The sequence below is a fragment of the Corvus cornix genome, chromosome 1A (genome assembly GCF_000738735.6).
Source record: "Corvus cornix cornix isolate S_Up_H32 chromosome 1A, ASM73873v5, whole genome shotgun sequence".
Classification (NCBI taxonomy): Eukaryota; Metazoa; Chordata; class Aves; order Passeriformes; family Corvidae; genus Corvus; species Corvus cornix.
This window is the reverse complement of record NC_047057.1, coordinates 51,198,618-51,221,766: the sequence shown is the minus strand read 5'-3', so window position 1 is coordinate 51,221,766 and position 23,149 is coordinate 51,198,618. Positions and strand designations below refer to the sequence as shown.

The window sequence follows — 23,149 nt, the reverse complement described above, 5'->3', positions numbered from 1 at the left end:
TTCCCAGATAAAAATGGAGATAGAAGTTAAGAGATGACTTTGATAGAGAACAGACTTACAGGACTTTGGACAAGAAGTATGTCAATAAAGCCACATGCTAGGACAGGAAACATGACTTAATACTGTACCTCTTCATTTTCTCTCACACACAGCTTCTTGAAATAAAAGTACAAATGCAAACTCTGCAATGGTTCCGTACAAAATCAGGTACTTTTCAGGCGGTAGTTGTGTGATCATTCAACCAACTTTGTGCTTTAGAGGGTGTTACAAGAACCACTTGACTTTGAGAGTTAAAGATGTGTAAAGAATGGGAATTGCAGTTGCCCTTGCTGTGTTCATAGTGTGATAGTCAAGCTTTCCCATTGTCCCCGATGGCTTCCCTGGACCTGCTGGAGGGGAGGCCTAGGGCTGGAAGTTGGATTCAGCCCGACAGCCTCTCTAGGAGACCGTAAGCCAGTGATTTAATACAGCAGTGCCTCGGGTCCCTGTCTCTGTAATTGGGATAGTATTTCTTCTCAGGGAGTGAGGGCAATAAATCAATAAATCCCAAATGCTCTCATGCCAGAGTGATTGAAATTTTCTCTACCCCTAAAAAGAGCAGGATTGGTTTACAAATCTCTTCAGCTCACAGGCTGGAAAACTCTTCAGAGAATTTTACTGAGTATCTTTTACCTAGGAAGAGTCTAGATCAATATTTTCCAGGCAGAGAGGTGTGCATTTTGTTCTTTATTTTCCACTTGTGATTCCTCCTCGAGAAAGAACTGAAGCTGCAGTGGTCTTTGCTTTGACAAGATATCCTGCCATTAATCAGAAGTGGGATTATTAAAGCACCTCTTCCCGCTAGCAAAAAAAAAATCCACTTATAGGAATACAGTTTATAAAATACAATTTGTAACTGTCTCACCTAAACAGCCTTTTTGGAGACAAACATCATTAGTGCTGGAGCTGCCTCGCCAGTCGCTTGCAGTGGCTCAGTGGGATCCCAGCTCCATGTGAGCCCCACAGCGCCTGCCCCTTGCCCCCCCAAGCTAGGCAGTGGGCCCAGTGGGCTCAGAGGGACTCAGAGCTCAGGAGATGGTGAAGGAAAAGACGAAGAAGTTCTGGAAAGAGAAATAGACTTAGGAATAAATGAAAAGAAATTGATAAAATCCCTTTCTTTCCAGTTTCCTCTTCACTCCCGAGTCTGCGCGAGGTGCATGCAAGAGAATGCAGTGCTGCTGCTGTCTACCAGAGATGGCAGATCACGTGCTGCTTGATCTTAGCCCATCAGATTTCCTTTTCTGGTGACACAGTTGGGTATGGTGTGGGTTGGAGGAGACAGCACACATAGGGAGTGGCTGGTGCGGGATAAACGCTTGCCTGGGCATGGCTCTAACCTTCCATTTTCTTAGCAAGGAGAAGAAGAGTTCTAAGAAAAGAAAATCCAGTCTTAAGCAGGTGAGATTTGCTGCCACATTTAGAATCGTAGGATGTTAAGGGTTGGAAGGAACCTTAAAGTTCCTCTAATCCCAACACCCCCTGCCATGGGCAGGGACACCTCCCACTAGGCCCAGTTATCCAAGGCCTTATCCAACCTGGCCTTGAACACTGCCAGGGTTGGGGCACCCACAACTTCCCTGGGCAACCTGTTCCAGTGTCTCATCACCCTCACAGTAAAGAATTTCTTCCTAATATCCAGCCTAAAATTCCCTCTTTCAATTTGTAGCCATTAGTCCCTGTCCTATCACTACAGATCCCATTGAAGAATCCCTGTTTGGCTTCCTGGTAGTCCCCTTCAGATACTGGAAGGTTGCTATGAGGTCTCCATGTGACCTTCTCTTCTCCAGGATGAACAGACCCGACTTTCTCAGCCTGTCTCGGGTCAGATTTACTAGAAGAGGAAGCAGGTCTGTCTTGCTTCCCACTTCACACCAGGCTCTGCACCTCCTGTGTCCTGCTGGGGCCCCACAGCTCCGTGTGCCTCTGGTCCTGTCCTGCTGACCCCACACTCTGCTGCTGCTGCAAACAGTTCCTCTCGCTGCCTTTGGTTTTCATGAAAGGCACGTGAAATACGTCGCTTCCTGGAAAAGTACTCCAAATACGCTTGCTTTGCAATCATTTGATCCTTCATCCATAATTTCAGTTCATCAGTTAATTAATCATTTAATCAGTTAATAAGACTAATCACTCTTCCCTGGAAGATGCTCATGAGAACTGCCAGGATAAATTGCTCCCATCTGTTTTTTCCGTTCTTGTCTCCCACTCCTCTGGCTTTGGGCTCTGCGCTGGTGTTAACAGGTCCCTAAAAGAGGGGCTCATTCCAGCACCTTAGATGTTCCAGTCCAAAACCTTCTCTGCCATCCCTCTCCTCTGCAGTTTGGGGCTCGCTGTTGCCCCGTAAGCTGGCGCTGCGTTGAGCAGCCACCTCCTGCTGCGAGAGGATGATACACAGCTCAGGCAGTGTTACCAGGGGCTTGCCAGGTTTAAGTGAAGGAGAGCAAGTCCAAGCACCCAACCCATTAGGGGCCTTTCCTAGAAAAAAGATCACCTCTGCCTTCAAAAAGCTTTGGAAAGCCTTAAAACAGGTTGCTTTCCACCTTATATGACGGTACTTCCAATCAAAGAGGCAGCTGAGGATTGAAAGACTAATGTTCCCACTAAAACACTATTTTCCAGTAGTTCCTTTTCTCATTCTTCTAAGAAATGCATCAAAAATACACAGTTGGGTTCCTTTTCCTCACTAAAGACCAAACACACCGTATGCCTGTGCCATATGTTTAGTCTGCACTGCCCCGTGCTTCTTGACAAGCCCAGAAACCAAGGGAAATAGTCTTCAGCCTTAACACATTCCCACTGCAGGGAGCCCTGATGTTCACACACACCTCCTCAGGTCAGATTCCTCTCCCGCAGTCATTGTCATCATCTTTAAAACAGCAAAACTTACTGCTGGCTCCCGGGCTTTTGTTGTAACCAACCTTGGCCATGTGTGAACTGGCTCATGCCCCAGACTGATGTTCACAGGCTGGGAAGCCCTCCTTCCTTCCCTGGCCCTCCTCTTTGCATCCCATCTTTTCCATGGCACTTTTATCTGCCTCCTCAGTCTGCTGTTCTCTCAGGCCAGGTGCTTTGCTGCAATGCTTGGCCTCCTTTCCAAGAGCTTCCTTCCTCTCGCTGGTGTCCTGGTTGCTGAACTATAAACCTGTCCTCTTGTGTGCTGGTTGCTCACCAGCTTTTTCAGGGAAATTCTTGATTGGATTTTCAGGAAAATTCTGGATTGGATTTTCAGGAACCCTGGAAAAATGGCCATAAAACAGTATTACTGTGTACGTGCGGTGAATCTGATTTTTAATTTGCTGTCTGTGCAGTCTAGTGGGGCTGGGCGCTGGTGGCACCTGGCAGATTTGCTGTGTGTGTTCAGACCAGCCATGTCTGTCCAGAAAGGTCCACACCAGGAATGTGCTGAGTTTATTATTCTTGGTAGCAAATAGTGTTTTCTCTGTAAGGCTTTCCCCATCTTCCTCTTCCTGCTGTGCTGAGCTCTCCCTGACTGCTGGGCTGGACTGTCTTGTCCTCACAGACAGACAGAAACTGAGCAAGGACAGACCCCCCTCTTAAACCACGCTGCTTCTGTAGGCTGGGCTCAGAGCCTGACCTTGTATTGTCTGCTCCTTCCATGCTACCAGGAAAAGCCACATACTTTTGATGTACCCAAAAAATAGTCTTTCTCTGAATTAGTGCTGTCTCTTGCCTGGTTTTGACTGTTTTTGCGACCAGTGTCAGAACTTTCCCAAGGTTTCTATAGCTGTGACTGTCAGGGTCTGGACCACACGTATTGCCAAAGAGGCAGTGTGTGTGTCACGCTGCATCCTCACCCTTGGCTGCTGAGCACTGCCCTTGCCAGAGCTGTAGAAGGAGCCCAGGTCCAGCTGCCTCCCCTCAAACTGTCAGCAAGATTGTCTCCTTTGATCTGCACTCAGTGCTGGATTTTATCCCAGCAGCCAACAGGCGAATGCCACAAGTTTATTCTACAAAGCTCAATTAGAGCAGCTGGCGCCAGCAGCGTCCCTGCTGGCTCCAAGCCTGCATCAGGAGAGGAAGGCTGGTGCAGTGGCTGGGGCATGGGCTTGGGAGTCCACAGGCTCAGCTGCAAATCCCCACTCTGTGGCTGTTTTCTAGGCTACACCAGCGAGCTTCTGCAGCAGGAGCTTGTCACCTCCATGCTGTGCAGGGAGGGACAACATTCCCTGCCTGACTGGAGGAGATAGAAGCTATCATGGTGATGGGGAACCGTGTCAACAGAGGCTGCTGCTCCTGGGAAATGCTGCATGGATCCTGCCGGATCTACAGCGGGGAGGAGGATGGGGCCTTGGGTGGTGGAAGGTACAAGGCACATAATGCCTTCTCACCACTGATTAGCAGTGTGCCTTTCAGCTGCAGGAGCCCCGCTCCGTGCCCCTGCGATTATCCAGTGCCTGAGTCATACGCAGCACTGCCCTCAGAAGGATCTCGATCTGAGCAGATCTGTGAGCAACATGGGTGTTCTTTACAAGGGCCCTTGCCCAGCGCAGAAGCACCCACGGTTATTTCCTTCAACATCATCAGTGTTAGAGTAACTTCTGTGAAAAATCAGAATCTTCTGGGCTAAACGTGCTGTGCAAATGCTCTTGCCTGGCTGGTCTCTGTTCTGGAAAGCTTAATGTTTATGCCAGCCAGGAAAAGAGGTCTAAGTAGAGTATCAGGAGGCAGAAAAAGAGTGCAAGCAACTTCTGCTAGGAAACACAGTTGAACCCTATTTGCACAAGACCTAGTTTCAAGGCAGTAAGGAGCCAAAAGCAGATGCCACCTATGTATAACATACTGTTCCCTTCCCAGAGACTGTCAGGAAGGTCCCCACAAAAAAGAAAGGCAGCAAGGGATATGCAGCAGCCCAGAAAGTCCATGGTTGCCATTCCCTTCTTTGCCCCTTGGTAAGTCAGAGACAGGGCTGGCCGACACGCTTGGCCGCGGACAAATGTGCCTCTCGGGGTACAGGGAGTGCGGAGGGTACAGGGAGTACAGAGCCTCGGGGCCATTCCTTCCTCTCCTCTTGAGCAGATTTCAGCACCATCTGCTCTCTTCTGTCTTTGGAGGAGTCAGCCGGGTGCTTTTGTCCCTTCTGGCAAAGCTGTGCTGTGTATGTCCCCCATCGGGTGTCAGGTACCCCGAGGCAGCTGGGACGGATGCGCACTCTCAGCCTTACTCCAGAAAGCTCCCACTGCAGCAGTCCAAGGTCCTTCTTTCTCTCCTTTTCCCTGTCTGCAGCCTGTTCCTCTGGATCAGGCACTTCCCAAGGTCACAGCTGACTCCCAAGGTCAGGCCCAGGCTTTGCTTGTGGCCCCTACTGTAGGGGACGGGAAGGGGTTTGGGCTGGGAAGGAACCTTCCCTTCCCCCCTTTGTCCCTAAAGGATCCACAAGCAGCATCAGGCACTCGAGGGAGAGGAGCAAGGGCAGAAGGAGACATGGGGCAGCCATGGGGCTCCCTGACCTGGGAACTGCTCTTTGGAATTACTCTTTTTCCTGCATGCATGAAGTATTACCCTACTAAACACTCCTAGATGATCCCTGGCTAGGCACCAGTCAGAGCTGCAGATTTTAGAGTAGGAGAAGTGGGGGGACTTGCTGATGATAAGCAGCTTCCTGGGACATGCTGCCTCGAACCTCAGTGGCCACACCAAGCTCACAGTAAGAGCTTTGTTGTCTGCCTTCCCTTCTAAAATAATACCTGCCCCTGTGCTGGCTGGAGCCCGTCATGGGTGGGATTAAGCTGAACCCCCCAGGTAAATTATGTCCTTGTACCCCCTCTGAACTGCTGGAAGGAGAGGGGGAATGAGGGAAAGCAGGTAGTGAGGAGCCCTGGCAGAGTGGAAATGTCCGCTGGCCACCCTTGTGCACCAAGGGGACCCCGGGCAAGGGTCCCAGCGCTGCATCTTCCCTGGAAGCTGTGGGGCTGCTCCAGCTCCCGCACGGCGCGGCTGTGAGGCTCTGCTGCTGTGCCGGGCTCGTCCCACGGGAGGGCACTGCCTGCTCAGGAACAGGCAGCCCGGCCGGCGCTCCTGGCAGGCATTAATGCAGCAAATTAAACGGTGCTGGCAGATTCTGATTGACAGGTCCCTAGAGAGCAAAGTCCCTTGTTTTTTCCATCCCCGAGGGGATCAGGAGCAGCAGGAGGAGCAGCAGCAGAGAAAACCCTTTCCCAAGCCCAGTACTTTGCCCTTGTGGATCTGTTTCTGGGACTCAGCCCATCCCCGTGTATCTTGACCCCTTTGCTGAAGCTGTGGGTATCGGGCCAGCCGGCTCCTCCACTGCGGACGTTCCGCAATGTCAAGAGCTGATCCTGCAGAGGATGCAGAGGATGCCGAGGCCCAGCCCTTGCTGCGCACATGAGCTGCAGCACCCTCGTCGCTCCGAGCCCAGGGTGCAAGGCCCGGAGGTTTCAGTAAAGGGCAGGCGAAATGAGGCCAGCGGGGTTTGGCGTCATTCGCACGTTACTCCTCTCCACGGTGTAAAACTGGCACAAGTGACAACACTCTGCCAGAATGGTTCACGTCTGTGTTGGCTCTGCCACAGCCAGGTCAAAGCTGGGATTTGCAGCCAGGAAGATGGAGGCAGTCACCCATTTTTTGCTGCTGCTGTTGTGGGAAGCAGCATGGCCTGTTGGGGTCCTGGATCCTCTGTCTGGGTCCTCAGTGCAGCTCTATGTCTGGCAGGTCCTCAGCACCCCTCTATCAGCCAGTGGTCAATGGCTTTAGTAAGGAGTAGCCACCACGGACACTGGGACATCACAGATGTCCTCCCTACCCTTGTGGGCATAAATCCCCAGTTAGAAGTCTTTTTAAGACCTGTCCCATGTCCGGGTGACAGGGCCCTGTCCCCTCTCAGGCTGGAGAGGAGTTTCTCATGTCCACGGGGCATCTTGGTGGCCCAGCTACTCTGGAGCTCTGTGGAACCAGCAAAGTGTGGTACAGGTATGCTCGGTTTGATCAGAGGTCCTGTAAATGCCCTGCCTGGGTGAGGAGCTGCATACTGCACAGCAGCCCACGTGTGGTCCAGCTCCATGCCTCCGCTTAGCATGAGGGATGATGTGTTCCCCACTCTTGGACGTAAAACTCAGGCTGATGGCATTTAATTCACACCTGTTTAATCTGCATAGGTCCTACTCAAATTTTATCCTCCATCTGTCTCCCTTCCCTACCAAAACTGTTGGCCCTTCTTTCTTTGTCTCCAGAAGGTATCAAGAAGAGCCTGGGGAGATGAGGGGAGAAGGTCCCAGCAGCTGGAAGGCACCTGGGAAGGAGATGCCAAGTTGTCTGGAGCCCCCTCTACCTTTGGGGATACTTCCAGGACATTCAGATAGACTGTCCTTTGCCATCCTTAGCACTGCTCACTTAGCAGCTTTACTGATGTTGACTGTACCTCTCCACAGACCCTCTTCCTCCATCAGCTCTCCTCAAACCTTTCTCTGTCCTTGGCTGAGGTGCTTGGCTTTTGAAAGGCGAGCTTTGTGGCTGTCTTCTTCCCCCGTGGCAGTCCTCACACACAAGCAAGACAGCAGGCTTGCGTGTCTGACGCTTGGCCTCTCTCTGTAGTCATCTGGCACTAAAAATTATCTGCAGAGAAAAATACTGGGCTCCATACCTGGGTCTTAATATCCTCCCTCACCAAACCATAATTACTAATTACCACTCCTGGGTGTTTAAACCATTTCAATGATGCAGTTAAATGCCCGATGTTAATTTAATAGCCAAGTATCTGGGTTTCCCCACATGAGGAGCTCTCAGAGCGTCTCCCACTAAAGCAAAGTGCAGCCAGCTCTGGCTGTGGTCCATATGAAAGAGGCAGCAGAAGAGTAGCAAGCACATGTTGATAGCAGACCCACACACGTGAGGGCCTGGGCATTACTCAGTAGTAAGTGCTCCCTCGCCCCACACTGGCCCCCAAAGGGAGCCCCCTCCTCAGCCATGCTCTGCCTCCATGGGATGGAATACCTGGCACCACTGCCAGCGCAGGCAAGCATGCCTTGGGCAGTGCAGGCCCTCTGGAGCTCAGATCCTTTGCCAGAGCCATCCTTGCAGATTGCTCTGTCTGAGTAGGGCAGCACTCTCTCTTGGCAGATGCCCTGCCTGCCTTCTACCCATCCCTGGCCAGCATTTGAGAGCATGTCCTCAGGTTCAGAGGGGGACTGTCCAAAATCAGCCCTCTGCAGGGCCAGACACTGCATTCCTCTGACACCTGAAAGCAGGGAATGACCACTGGCCCCAAAGAGGTCATGAGGCTGGGGCATGAGAGGGACCTGGCTGAAGGCATCGGACCAGACTTTGCCTGCTCCATCTCCACTCTGGCTGTGCTGCAAGAGGCCTGCTGCCTCTCCTTCCCCACTGCTGGGGCTTGAGTCTGGGGCAGGAAGTTTTCCAACCCAAATATTTTAACTGACCTCTCAGTCACGAGTCTTTGGCTTCCCTAAGGCCTCAGTGGCTCAGTGCTGTCGAGGAGAAGACCCTGGTGCCATTCTCACCCCTGGCATACTCAGGGCCTGCCAGAGCACACAGTCAGCAGTGGGAGAGGCAAGCACGTAGCATGGGGAGCACTGAGAACTCGGAGGGGCACAGGATAACATATTAGGGTCTCTCACCTACCTAAGTGTTAATGTGCCTGAGGAGAGATGGGGAATGAGAGCTTCTGCCCACGCACAAGTTGTTTGCTTTCAGTGCTGCCCCTCTAAGACATCACTTAATATGACATTAATTAGTTAATGTTTGCAAAGTGCTTTGAACATGAAAAGTGCTGTATAAGTGCTGAATATTAGTACTAATTATTATGGCATGGAGGCTGGCGCTGTCTGAGGAGCATTCCCCACACCTAATTTCAGGCCGGTGCTGCTTCCCTGGCTCTCCCCCTCCCTTGCCTCATCCCATAAAAGCCAGACAGAGAAGGGGAGAAGCATCTGCACCCTACGAGGAAGGAGCCCCTCATGGAGCTGTGTGGAGGGGGCGAGCCATGCACCCCCTTCATTCCAGGCAGGACATTGTTTGGGAAGTGTAGCCATATCTCCCCAGTGCCCCACTGGCACGGGGGAGGATGAGGGAGCACAGTCTTGCCCCAAGCTCTGCAGCGGGCCAGGACTGGAAACATCACAGGGTGGATGGAGGAGATGCGGGGGGGTTCCTTCAGCTCATCCCACCCATGCCTGAGTGGGAGCACCCAGCACTGGTGGAGGCTTCAGAGCCAGGCAAGGAGATGAGGAGGAGGTGAGAAGGTTTTGGGGTCTGTGCACTAGAAGGGGTGGGAAGGCAGCTGTCTCCTAGATGTGCACGTAGCAGGGCCGGGAGCTCCCTGGTGTGCCCCAGACAGGCTCCTGGCCTGCTTTGCTGCCTCTCCCCTCCCTGTGCCCTCCTTCTTGGTGAGGCTGCTGCTGGGAAGGGTCCCTGGAGGAGGAGCAGAAATGGGTCGGCGGGTGCCCCCAATTACCTTGGCAGCAAAGTGTCCTGCCAGCTGGAATGCTGGGGTGAGTGTTAGGTGCTACAGGGGCCCAAAGAAGAGGGATGAGCTGTAGGAGGTTGTGCTGGAGGGGGTCCAGTGAGGGGCAGAGTGGGGACCCACTGGTGCTGGCCAGGGGATACAGATGCTGAGCACAGGTACCAACCTGTGCAAGGTGCATTGGGCAACAGGGAGAACTGCAGTGCAGTGATCACACTGCAACCCAGCAGTGTCTGCTGGGGCTCCTGGAGCCAGCTGTGCCTTCCTTGCTGCTGACAAATTAACTCCCCCGGTCCCACCTGCTCATTCAGCTTGAGGTCCCACTTGTCTGCTGTGGTCAGACCCTGGCCACACTTCAGAGAAGCTTTGTCACTCAGGCAGCTGTCCTTCTGTGTCACCCCTCTGGAGCTAGAGGTGACGGAGTCTGACGGGGATTCTGGTCTGCTTCAGAAAGCCATGGAGGGTCTCACAGCAAGTGAGAGCCCAGTGCAGGGTAAAGGGAAGCTCATTGGTGACACCCTTGCTGCCAGTGGTGAGTGAGAGGTGAGGGGGCATAGCGGTAGCCTAGTCCCCTTTGTGGGGATCACACTGCGTCCTCTGCTGCCACCTTACCTGTTGTTGGGTCTGCATCTCCAGCTCTAAGTTATTCCCTCACTCCAGGCTCCTACACTGAGCATTTCCACCAGGCACCCCCTGCCAACCCAGCTCCTGAGGAAATTGCCAGAAATCCCATGAGTGGCTGAACAAACCCCCAAAACAATGCTAGGGTCACTTTCTTTTTCCTTTTTGAGCCCTCCAGTATGTATGAATTCTGACCTTGCTGGCAATTCTTGGCTTGCCATGAGAGCCACTGTCTTCCAGTAGGAGTTGGAGCATCAGCCTTTGTGGCTGATTCAAGGAGAATGGAACAGGAGGGGAGATGCTGGAGGCTACAGAGAGGCTGGAGCAGGTGTTTTGGAGGGCAGCAGAGAAAGCCCACATGTATGACTTGAATTTACCCACACTTACTTCAAAAAAGAGCTGTGGCAAAGCCCTCTCCTCTTGCCTCGTCCGTTCCTGTATCTCAAAGACTATCATGAAGCAAGACCGTCCTCTGAATTTACAATGAGGACAAAATTGTCCACACCAGTAGATTCTCTTGCTGGATTTTGAGGTACTCTTCTGGCACTACTAATGCCCCCAATAAAGCCACATAAACGAGGACCAAGTTATAAAAAAAAAAAATCTTTATTTCATGTACCAGGATTTTTTTTTTTTGTCATTTTCTCTTTTTAAAATTTTTTTCTTTTTAACAGTCTGAAAAAAACCACGAAATAAAGAAAATGGAGGTTGGTTTCTTGTACTGGTTTGAGCTGGACATGAGCAACACCCTGGGGAAGAAGCTTCCCCGCCAGCCCTTGCCTCCTGCACACGCTCTCCCGGCGCCCTCCCGCCCTCTCCCCTTCCCGCCCGGCCCCGGGGCGCGCTCAGCCCTGTGAATGCTCCCCAGCTCCGAGCAGGCTTGGGCGGGCATGGAAACCCCAACGCCACCTTCCCTCTACGCTGGGATCTGGGGAACTGGCTTTAACTTTTTCCTCGGGGGCCACTGGAGGGGGTGGATGTCCCCCGTGAATCTTTCTTAAGGGGCTGGGGGGCCACCGGAGGGGATGTCAGCAGTGGGGTGGGGTCTGAACACCCAGCCAAGGCGCTCGCATCCGCCTCTTGCTCTGTGATGCCGTTTTTGGGGGTGACCCCGTCCCTCTGCTGCCCCCCGCCCTACCCCAGAGCGGGGAGGTGGGGGTGAAGTAGCAGTGGGTCGGGGGAGCGGGGACGATCGGGCTGCTTTAAAGCAGAAACCCCGCTGGGACCTGGAGCGGGGACTGCGCAGCTCCTAAAACTGGAGCAGCAGGAATGGGGACGGAAAAAAAGTCGAAAAGTGGGTCTGAGCTGCCGAAGGGCTCAGCGGCCCCATCCTGCAACCCTCGGCTTTGTGCCTGCCGCGGGCGCTGCTGCTTTCGGGGGGCAGCCCCAAAGGGGTCCTGTCCTCGCCCCGGGCTGGCCGGTGTCTCGTGGGTGTCACAGAGATCCCCCATCACCTCTGCTGCCACCTCCCCTTCTGCCTCCATCGGCAGCGGCTCTTGCGGAGGGAGCTGCATTAAAAGCTGGCATCCCGGTGTCCCGTTCCCGGCGTGGCGGGGAGGGAGGGGGCGGCAGCCAGGCCGGGGGCCCGGGGCGGGATGGGGGGACCCAGCTTGCCTTGCCTTGCTGCTGTGGAGGAGACCACGGCAGTCGGGGACCCCCTGCAGAGGGGTGGGGAGGAGGACAAAACCCAGCGGGCATGGGGACACCCATGGGCACCTCTCCCCGGCACGGCTGCTGGGGCTTGGGGGCTCGGGGGGCTCTCTGGGATGGGGGCTCGGGGGGCTCTCTGGGATGGGAGCTGGCAGGCTGCACGTACCAGGCAGCCTTCGGCAGGTTTTGGGTCAGGGTGTGCTGTCTCTGCCCAGGCGACGACAGGAGCGATTTCAGGGGGCGGCTGGGTGGCCTCACCGTGCCCCCACATGGCTGCAGCCCCACTGATGTGACCCAAGGGGGATCTGGGCAGATTTGAGGGGTGCATGGCCACCCTGGGGAGCCTCCGGAGCATTCACAGGCGAGCATGCGCACACCAGGGCACGAGTGTGTGAGCGTGGGCACATGTGTGCACGAGTGCTGTCCCCCCCGCAGCATCCCGTGTGTGTCCCCCCACAGCATCCTCATCCTGAAGGGATGGGAGCCCCAGCTGCCCTCCACCAGCCCCCCCCGCCCCGTCCTCTACCTGTGCCTCCCACACAGCTCCCCACTCTCTCTTTTCCTTTTTTTTTTTTCACAGTTTAAAGCTGAAGAAAACAAAAATTAAAAGAAAAAAAATACTATCTGTTCTTCTTGCAAGTAAATCCGCTTATTATATTTACATTTATTTATAGCTGTTGTTTTATTAAAAAAATTGCCACTTTTTTTTTTTTAAGAAACCTCTTTTGTCCTTTTTTTTTTTTTGTCTCTTCTTGTGTGTCTTTATTTACTGTGTCTGTTTGTTTTTTGCACTGTCACCGTTAACCCCAGGGTCCCCAGGGCCGGGGAAGTGGGGACCCTCCTGGGGACCCTGTGGAGGCGTGACTCAGCATCAGCTCCTGCACTCCCTAGGGTCACTCTAAACCCCTACGGACCTGTGGGGGGACGAGCGGATCCCCACGGATCCCAGGGGAATGGAGTGGATCCCCATGGGTCTCGGGGGAACAGAGTGGGTCATGGCTAACTCCGGCACTCAGGATCCTCCATAACGGGCCCAAGGACACCGAAGTCACTGGCAGCCGAACCCCCATCCCCTGTTCCCCAAGAAGCCTGTGCTGGGCTAAAGGTAAGTGGGAAACAAACCATAAAATTAAAGAATAAAACCTCCCAAAATTAAAAAAGCTGCCTCCTCCTCCTCTTCCTCCCACTTGATTTATTGTCATTTGTTATTTCTTGGTTCCCTTTTATTTTTTTTAATCTGTTTTTATTAAATGTTAAAATAATGGTACATGGGAAATCATGCATTTTCTTTTAAATTTATTTCTATTTTTTAAATCTTTCTCTCAGTTTTAAAGTTTTTCTTTTTTTTCTTTTTTCTTTTGCTTTTTTTATTTTAAGAATTTTTTTTCACTGTTGTCTCTTTCCTCATGTTTCCTTTGCGTTTGTTTGGTTTTTTTTGTTCACTCACTTGTTTGTCTGCTTATCTGCTTGTTCCTTCGTTGGTTTTTTTTTGTCAGTTTTTTGTTTGCTTTTGTTGTTTTTGTGGTTTTTTTGTGGATTTTTTTTTTTTTTTTTTTTTGCATTGGGAAGGTCCCCACTCCACCAAGGGGCACTTCCACCTCCTCCTTCCCCACCCCCCCCTGCTGCCCCCTGCCCCCTTCCACCCTCCCCACCCTGCAGCCCACCCCTGTCTCCTCCTGCCCGTTCCTGCCCCATTTTCAGCTCCTGGCGACGGCTTCATACCGGGGTGGTCCGGCGGTTGGCTGTGTTGGTGTGGATAGAGTCCTTGTTCTCTTTCTGGATACAGTTGTGAACCTGGAGGAAACTGTTATCCCTGTCGGAGTTGTAGGTAGCGGTGGGGGTGGTGGTTGCCTTCAGCGGGTCCCTGGTCAGGGTGTACATCGAGATCTCTGTTGATGGGAGGGTGTTGAACCCTTTGATCCCGACGGGAGAGGCATCCCTGGAGTGTGAAGGCTCGGTGGAGCGGGAGCTGGAGCGACTGCGTCTCTGATAGCGGTACCGGTAGCTGGGGATGCGGGTAATGGCGGAGGACTGGAGGTAGTCCGTGGCACGAGCATTGGCGCGCAGCTGTTTGTGCCGGTCTATGAACATGTGGACAGCCAGCACTCCCACCATCTCGGCTATAATGAAGGACAGGGCCCCGAAATAGAAGGACCAGCCGTAGGAGTAGCTGTTCTTCTTGGAGTCACTCTTGGAGGGGTCTCCAGCGTTGGCTGATATGTATACGATGATGCCAATTATATTACTCAGACCTGCAAGCCGTCCGGCGGGGGAGAGAGAAGGATATGTCAGGAATGTCACACATAGCAGTGGTGGGGGCTGTGGGGTTGAATCCCTGCCCATCCCCTCCTGGTGGACAGTTTTCCTTGGGAAACTCGGGCAAAACCCTCCTCATGTGCCTGCTGCTTCCGTGGACTGCACTCCTGGCTGGTCCCTGAGAGATGTCAGATGTTAGGGAAACACTCTCCCTCCATCAGCTCCCAAGGAGGGCAGTAGGAAAGCCCCTGCCTGCCTGCCTCTGATGGGCGAGCAGGCAGGATGGAGAGGCATCCTTGTGACACTACCTTCACCCCAAATAAAGCTTGTCAGGGCTGGGAAATACACACACTCCTGCCTAGGCAACTGCGCCCCTGCAGACGTCCTGGCTGGGCAGCCCCCCAACGCCTGGAGCCCATCCCTGGGGCATCAGGCCCTGTGCATCCCTTTACCTGCAGACACGAAGAAGATGCCGGCACTAAGGATGATGTTGTGTCGGGTTTTGTAGAACTCGCTGGCTGCAATGCAGAGTCCACCCATGAAAAGCAGAATCACACTCAGGATCGGGAAAATACTAGAGGCTCTAACAGCCCCTGCAGAGGAGAGAGGGAGGGCGGGGCAGAAAGAACAACAGAGGTGTGAGAGAGAGGAAACAGGGGCGTGGAAGTGGCACCGGAGTGAGGGGAGGGGGGCACGCAAGTACGTTTTGTGGGTGTGGGTGAAGGGGAGAGACAGAGGGCAACGTGCCATAGGGGAGTAATTTAAGGAGAGAATAAAGGCATTGGGGAATGGAGGGAGGGAGGGAGAGAGAAACAAAGTGTGTCAGAAAAAGAGAGTGGTCCAAAGCAACTCTCCCATGCCCTGGCCACTGCTGCTGCCAAGAAGCTGGTGGTTCGGCACGGGGAGGCAGAGAGGGCTGTGGGGCTGGTGGCTGAGCTGGGAGCCTGCCTGTGTTGTCTGTTCCCCCTCACGCTGTCTTTTCCTCTGTTTTTGCGGGGACTGTGGGCTGGAGGGGGAGCCCAGGCACCATTCAGCTTCTTCTGCGGGGCTCTGCCGCTTGAGCCTGCACTTCAAAGAACAGCAACCCAAATGCTTCCTGCAGAGCTGCTCAATCTCAAATCCTCCTGAAAGGGCATGAGCATCTCAAGGAGATTTTTTTTTTTAGGGCTGAGGAGGAGCTCCTGGTGCCATGCACTGCTCTGCAGCTGCAGTGAGGATCGAGAAGCAAAAGTCCCAGCCCTGTGTGCTGAAATGCGGGGCTTATCCTAGTGATTAAATGACTGGGCTCCTTCCAGAGGGCAGTGATGGGTTTGGATGTGCCAGTTCCCACACACGCACACTCTCCATCAGTCGATACGGGAAGAGCTCAGCCAGCAGAGGGCAATGGCATAGATGCACAGATGCACGTATATGCTCATATGTGCATGCAAAACATACCCCAAAGCTTCTGGGGGGCCTGACTCGTGCTCACACAGCGAAAGGCCAAGCCTGTGTGTACGCACACCCACGCACACAGGCACGCACGCACACTTTGCTTGTGGGCGGCTCGGTGGGAGCCACCGCTCTGCCTGAGTCTGCATTGAGAATATTCATTATTTTTTTTTAACTAGGAAGGCCTTCTCTCCTCCCTTCACAAGAGAAAATAAGCTGTTAAAGTGTGAAATGAAGCCTTGCTTGATAAAGAAAGGTATCAGACGGGCTGGTGCAATTCTGCTTGTGGAGCAAAGATCTGGAAGGGGGGATGAAAGCTAATCCTTCCTTGCTTGCGAGAATGAACCTACATGAAGCAAATGCAGGACTTCTTCCTAAGTGAGCAGAGACCGCGCTTCAAAGACCCCGTTGGCCTCTGGATCCTGCCAGGCACAAGCAACCAGCTCTTTGAGGGGGGCCTAGCCCACTGCTTGTGCATGGGGAATGCAGAAGGCAGGGAGAAACCTCTCTTGCTTGCTTTCCAGCTCTGCCTGGCTGTGTTTCAGGGAACAGGATAGCAGTAATAACCATCTTAATAGCTTCTGGAAAGCAAGATGGGATTTGACGATGAGAAGCTTAAATGGCAGGAAGCAAACATCAAGTAGACACCCACTATTGAGAGGGTTTCTAGGGGGATGCTTGGTCAGTCCTGCAATCTGGTCCTGATGCATCAGTTTTATCTGTGTCTTAATTCTGAAATTCACGTCTGTTGGGAGAACACAAAGTTGCTGACTGACATGGGGAGCTGCAGGTGTCATAGGATGGAGAAGGACAGCAGCCTTCCTCAGCCTCTCAGGAGGACCATGCCACCAAGAGAGGGGCAGAATATCATCCAGTCTTCCTGGCTCCAGAGCCTGTGGCCTAAAGAGAAGTGGCTGGTGTTTGTATGCTCCCTTGAATCCTCTGTGTCTGCTAGCAAAGAAACACAGGGATGCTTCTGCTTCCTCTCTGATAACAGGCATTTGATTTCAAAAAGCCTAAGACACCTAATGTGGATGGCTGGCAGAAATAATGTCTAAGCCCTTCTAGGCCATGGACACTACCCCATCACTGTCCTGCTTCCCTGGGGCATGAGGGAATTGCCCAGTCTGATACTAATAAGCAACTTCCTAGCTGTTCCTGATGGTACTGCCAGGCATTGCCCATGCAGAGCATCCAGGGACTCCAGTTTGGCAGAAGTTCTGGGAAGAAGATCTTCAGTGGGGTCCCTCTCCAGGCAGGTCAAAGCCAGCAGAAATCCCACTTCCCTCAGGAATGACCCAAGTAGTTCTTTACTGACTTGCCAAATCTCTCTTTGAACCTGGTTCTTTCTTAAAAAGGGCTCTACCCTGGGGACACTGTCAGGTCCTGACACTGGGCCAATTTTTGTCTTCAGATCTTGTTCCCTCTGAGGGAACAAACCCATCCTTCTTAAGATGTTTGGCCCCTTCCCCCAGCTCTTTTTTCTGAAGTGCACTTGATGCTGCAAGCAGCTTCCTTGCTCCCAAGCAACTCTGCAAGGGCTGGTTTGCCCTCGGAGGCAGCCTGCAAACCTTTGGCATCCCTGTGCCAAACCAGATCAAACCCCTGTCTTCAGCTCTGCTGTCCAGGGGCCATGCAGCAATTAAGAGACCGGTACTGCAGAAAGGCAGCTGAAAGAAGCAATCTCCCTCAGTTATTTACAATTTACAGTGGATGAAGGACTGTTTGAGAAACCAAGAGGAAGCAGCATAAGATCTGCCTCTTTTCACATACAAATGAGCCTCACAGATCCTAAATTATCTCTCTCATCCCTGCCGCAGGGCTGGGTCTCCACATCTGGCTTGGAGCACACCCGGCTGACAAGAAGCTATTCTGAAAGACTCCCGGTCTTTGGAAGCCTCTGATGATTAACCTTGGAAGGTCAAAAGCACTTATCTCAGATTTCTGTCGGGAGAAGATCTCATGATGTCAAAAGACGATGGGCTTGTGGAGGGAGGGCAGGACAGTGAGGTGGGGACCTAAAAGGAGGAGTGTTCCCTGTTCAGCTGTGCTAAAGGAAGAGTAAGCTCCTGCCTCTGGGGTGGGTGGAAATGCTGGCTGGGGAGGGCAGCCGGGCAGGGCAACGCACGATGCGGATCTGTCCTGCTGGCCAGGATGCTGCTGTGCAAAGCAGTCTGACCTTCACCCACACACCTGAGGCTGGGCTTGGAGCTCAGGCTAGGCTTCCTTACAGCCATGCCTTGTACCTAGGGTTCAGCACCTCTCCTAGGGGCTCCGGGTGAGCACCAGGTCTTTCCTTCAAAGGGCTCTGGCTGTCCTTATTCCCGCTTCCTGCTCCCATCACTAAAATCACTAAAACCAGCAAAGATCAGATCTGTAGCCTCTGTAGGGAAGTGGTGTTTGGGGAAAGGTGAAGACAGCAATAAGAGCTCCTCAGACAAAACCCAGCTAATTTCTTAAGTCTGGTGCCACTGGAGTGTCAGATAAGGAAATGTAAATGTCTCACACATGGACACGCACACACACACTGCCCCAGCTAGCCCAGTCTGACCTAATGCCCAATCAGCTGCTTTTCAATGGATTTGAATTGAGACTCTGATTTTATATTGCAATTAATTGCTGCTAATAAAAAAAATGCCATTGGTTTTTACTGTGAGTTCAAATTTGCACTGTCTCATGGGCAGGGTCCCAAGGAGGTGAGAGTGGAGCCAGTTTTAGGGGGTCACAAGGCTCTGGGGTCTCCACTGAGCCTCACAGGTCCCAGTGTCTCCACCACCCTGTGTTCAGAAAACAAAAGGTGCCCGACGCTAGCACCTACAAGCCATTGCAAAAAGAGCCTGTGGACTTACGGAGGAAATATTCTGCTGTATCGGCTTCATAATCTGCATCCTCAGGGAAGTGATCGATTTGCTTACACAGACCTTTAAAATTCCCTAGGGAACAAGAGGAAAAAAGAACAAATGAGAACACCAAAACCTGCCTTGCAGGAACAGCTGCCCTCTGCGTCACCTTTTGTGCCCGCCTGCCTTCCTCCCAGGCAGCACACCCACTCGTGTGTGCATGCCCGGGAAATGCCCGGGGCCTCTCCTTGCACACTCACACATGTATCTCCCTCTTACTTGCACAGGAATGTGGGCTTTGCTGTCAGGATCCAGCCTGACGCCCACCTAGCCCAGCACGCCTCGCTCAGCAGAGGAGAGCACCAGAAGCTCCGTGACTCCTGCCGCAGACGGGCGGGAGAGCTCTGCCCGCCTCTGAGGGAGGCGGGATGGGAACAGGTGCCAGAGACTGGGCCATCCTGCAAAGTACAGGTGTCAGGGTCCCCTCCCTCAGCATCGACAGGCGTAACTGTGGGTTACATCAGCAGAGCTCAGTGTTTCCCCTGGCGTGGGCTGGTGGATCCCAGCAGTGAGGGGATCGTGGCAGGATGATCGGGTGTGGGTTGCGAGAGTATTTGTTTCTCTCAGCTGTGAATTTGCTGTCCTCTCATTCCATGGGCAGGATACATCCCTTTGTTCTGGTTTGGTGTGAGAACAAAAGCTCTTAATCTACTTTCTCCATATGACTGCTTGTTTTTGCATACCTTTGTCAGGCCCCTCTTGTGTCCTCTCACAGACTGAGGCTACAAGAAGCTTGGTGCAAGTGCGTGTATGCAGCTCAGCAGCAAAACACCCTTGTGCTGGGGGAGCAAAATCTTCCACCATGAGTGAGGGAAGCTGGGCTGGACACAGTTCCATCAGGCTGGTGTACGCACAGGGCCTTCTGCTAGTTTTACTCATGGGGCTCCCTTTTTCACACACTCCATGGCCAACAAGGCCATCCCAGCAGGAGGCCAGTGACATCTTCCAAGTCTTTTGTTAGCTGAGATGTCTACCAGACTCTTATTTTCATCATTCATGTCTCGACATCAGGAATACCACTCCAGAGAGGTACTCCTCAAGCCACATCATAATTTTCACCATGATCACTGGTTAATTAGCATCTCAAATGATCAGGTTGTCCATTCTTGTACAGGGGTCACCACGTGAAAGACAATTTCATTCTATCTCCTGGGGTTCCCATAATTTTTTTCTCCTACCCTCCATTCAATTTCCCTCTGGACACTTGCACTGACTGGCCATCAACACAGAACTGATGGACATAATCTGTCCAGAAAGGAGAAATGCATTGTCTGCATGAGGTGTGTGGGGAGGCATTGTGATCCCATGGGCCTCCTCGCCAGAGGTCAACCAACAAAGTGGCTCAGGCTCATTGATCCCTCAGCAGACGCATTTGGAGCCTGAGTCTGGAGAGTGACAAATGCTGTGGCAACCTGGGTGAGCCTCCTGCCACCCTGACCCTGACCCCAGCTTCTGGACCAGCTGGGTGTGCAGGGCAAGGAGAAAATGAAGCCACCACACTTGAGGTTGTTGCCTCTGGGAAGAAAAACAGAGCTCTTCCAGACCAACCCTACCCAGGCTGAGGACTGCAGGCACCATGTCAGGTCCCCAAGTCATGTCTTGGGAGGTCTATTCCTGACGAATTTGAATGATCTTTCAGTTATTTGTGAATAGATGGAAGAGGAACCAAGCTCAAAGGGTTCTCCCTGAGTTTCTTGTTGAGAAATTCTTGATGGATTAATGTTTGGGATGCTTTGGGAGGCAGTCCTGAGTAAATAGCTGAGTAAATGGAAGGCAGGTATGTGGGTTCCTTTAGGTCAGCCCCCAAATTTGACTTCTTCTGCATCCATCTGGCTTGTGTCTGATGCCTCTAAGGTACCTATCACATTTAGCTACTCATTCAAAGAGCTTGCATAAAGAGACTAGAGACAGCAGAGAGGAGTGTGTGTGTGTGCATTAAGAGGTAAGTAATAGGAGAAGAGAGTAGGAACAAAGCCTCTCTGTGTAGCTCTGACATACTATTCCCACACTGAAACTGTGGGTTATGAAAGAAGGTTATTAATCACCCATCCCCAATCCAGTTAACCTCGTTCGAAAAGTGTCTGCTTCTCAGCCATGGCTCTTCTGGAAAGGCAAGCTTCATAGCCAAGCAAATTGCCTTGGCACACTTCCATCCTGCTAGTTGCCCACTAAAATCCCTATGAGGCAGCAGATACAGCAGGAAGTGGGTCCTTTCCCTTGCTTGCCCCTGACTGCCTGGGGCCATCTGCCTGCAACAGATGAGCAGCCCATCATCCTGGTCCTTTGGCTGAGGTCACTGCTGTACAGTGCACATGAACACTGGCACTCTCCGGGGCACTGGGGAGGTCTCCAGCTTCAGATTTCAGTTCCTTGCCCAGCAGGTCTTGAACACCGAGTTCCTCCTGCCCATACGTGCTGGGAGAGCAGGCAGAACCTGCATGCACCTCCCAGGTGATGTTCCTGGCACGCAGCCGGAGCCTCCCAGTTGGAATCAGCCGGGGAGGGAAGGCGCAGTGCATCTGGAAACCCCCTCACTGTGTGACATCCTTTCCCTGCTTCCTTTTTTCTCCCTCTCCCCCGCTCTGCTTCTTGCTGAATTTGAGGCTGATTAATTCCTATGTAAAGAATTGAGCTGCTTGGGGAAGATGCTGCATCTGGTGCAGGCTGTCTTTTATATGGACTTGTGTGGGATATCTGGGTAGAGGTTCAGCCACCTAGGCAGGCTGAGGGCATATGCAGGCTTTTTGAAAACCTGCTCCTGTTGCTGAGCATCCCAAAGGCTTTACTGACCTGGCTCAGCAGGGTACTTGGCCATTGGAGTGCCCAGCCTAGGCTTCCTTAAAATGCTGTGGCACTGTGGAGCTGCCCTTCTCCACAGGCTGATATGCTGTGCCAGGTTGATTCCCCTCCCTGGATTGACCCTGCCGGGGTTCCCGAAGGCAGCGTTGGTCCCACTTTAGCCCCTGCATTGTCTGTGCTCAGCACAGAGTGCTGTGGATCTGGATGCTGACTGTTCGCCTGTGCTACCACACCCTCTCCTCCAATGCCTCCTGGCTCCTCTGGGCGATGGATGGGGAAAGGATGCAGAATTTAGGTCATTAATGCGCTAACTGGGAATATAAGAGAACAAGATTCAGTTTTTGCTGTGCCACAGGCGTGCTGTTAAAACCACTTTTCTCTGCCTCAGAATCCTACCCTGTAAAATGGGGGTGACAGCACTCCTCTGCCTGGTGCCGTACGGGGACGTGTTAAACAGGGCATGCTGTGGGTGTGCTGGTGCCAGCGGCTCCGAAAGCGCACGGAGTAGGTGAATGATGGATGGCAGCGGTTCAGAAACCCGCTTGGTGTGGGGAAGGCCTTGATGTCACTTCTTGTGCCAAGGTCACTCGGCAATTCTCTGACGGACATCTGTGGCCTGCTGAGATGGTACAGCAGCTTCCCTGGCACCTGTGCTGGTGGAAGCACGGAGGGGGGATGGAGCAGCTCAGCAGTGCTGCTGAAGTCTGACACAACAGCCTTTTCTTGTGCTGCATGTGTGGTTTGCAGAGCCAGGGATGGTGAGAGCCGTGTGTCACCCTATAGTTAATATTCCTGAATGCCTGAGCAAGATCAAATCGTTATGTGGGAGGGCATGTAGGGCTCTGAGAACCCCCCAAGAAAGTAAGAGCAACAGTTCCTCTCTACTTGAGTCCCCTTGTCCTTCCCATTCTTCCCAGCTCAAGGTATTTCATGCTGTAAACCTTGAAACAGGGCATGTGTCTGTCTTCGCCCATACGCCTCTCTGAGAAACCTAAGGCACGTGCTTCCACCTCCTCCCTGTAGCTCTCCCAGTGCAGTTTGGGCTCTCCCCTCATCCTTGCTCATGCTCACCCATCAGATCTTCCTCCTTTTTCTCAGTCCCTCTCATTCATGGCAGCCACCTCCCTCTCTCAGGCATATCAGTGTGGGCATCCTCTGAACAGCCTGCTTTGGGGTGCGCAGGCTGCAGAGGAGGAGGGAATGAGCATCAGCCTGTTTCAAAACAGGAAGGCTGGGGATGCCCAGGTCCATGGAAAAGCAGAGAGCAGTCCCCACATCCCCTGTGTGTTACTGGGAGTCATTAGTCACCACTGTTTTCTTGTTGCCTGCCCAAACTTTGGAAAATGCAGTCCCGAAGAGCCAGGACTGGTGCAACAGGCGCCCCTCCAGTGCCTGGCTGAGGACTGAAGTTGCCCAGTTGGGTCATTAAGAGCAGAGACAATCTCTCATACTGCCAAAAGGGACTAAATATCTAAGATGCATGAAATTCAACATCAACTGTGCGTTCATCTCTTAGAGAGACCTCCTCCAGTGTGGCAGGATCATTGTTTGGGTATAAGCTGTCTATCCAGGACAGCTGGCAGCCGCCAGCCCTGCTGCAGCAAGACAGGCTGAGTTACCCCTGATGAGAACCTGGCTCGGTATTGTTGGTGATACAGTTTATTTTTGTGCCGCTTTGTGCAGCCCTGTCTCTTTCAGAAGTCTTGCTTGCCTGCAGAGTGCAATCCATTGCAAAATAGTAAGTTCCAAAGAATGAAAAGCTACTCCCTTCCTGAGAGGTAGGAACACTTTTAAATGGTCAGGACCATACATCTGAAAACTGCGAGCCAGAGGCAAAGACATCCAAAAGGAGAGAAGCAGACAAAGAGGGACGAGAACAGAAAGACCTCTTTTCCCAGAATGATTTGTGATATTTCCATTTATGGAGAAAAGCAATCCACTGAAAGCTTTTCTTCAGTCTCACTCTCTAATTTAGCAGAGGTTTTGGCATGATGGCTTC

The 23,149-nt window shown here is 52.6% G+C and overlaps 1 protein-coding gene across 3 annotated transcripts in view; it reads right to left on the bottom strand.

Annotated features, from left to right (window-relative positions):
* Positions 1–13,113: 13,113 nt before the first annotated feature.
* CACNG2 (calcium voltage-gated channel auxiliary subunit gamma 2) overlaps positions 13,114–23,149 on the bottom strand; it is a 52,155-nt gene continuing 42,119 nt past the window's right edge. For all 3 annotated transcript variants that reach the window (XM_010410528.3, XM_010410529.3, XM_039570893.1), the window contains 3 exons: positions 18,301–18,384; positions 14,473–14,613; positions 13,114–14,016 (listed from right to left, as the gene is read on the bottom strand). In XM_010410528.3, the coding sequence (XP_010408830.1) occupies positions 13,481–14,016; positions 14,473–14,613; positions 18,301–18,384 (761 nt within the window). In that variant the 3' untranslated portion in view covers positions 13,114–13,480. The remainder of the gene's footprint in view (positions 14,017–14,472; positions 14,614–18,300; positions 18,385–23,149) is intronic.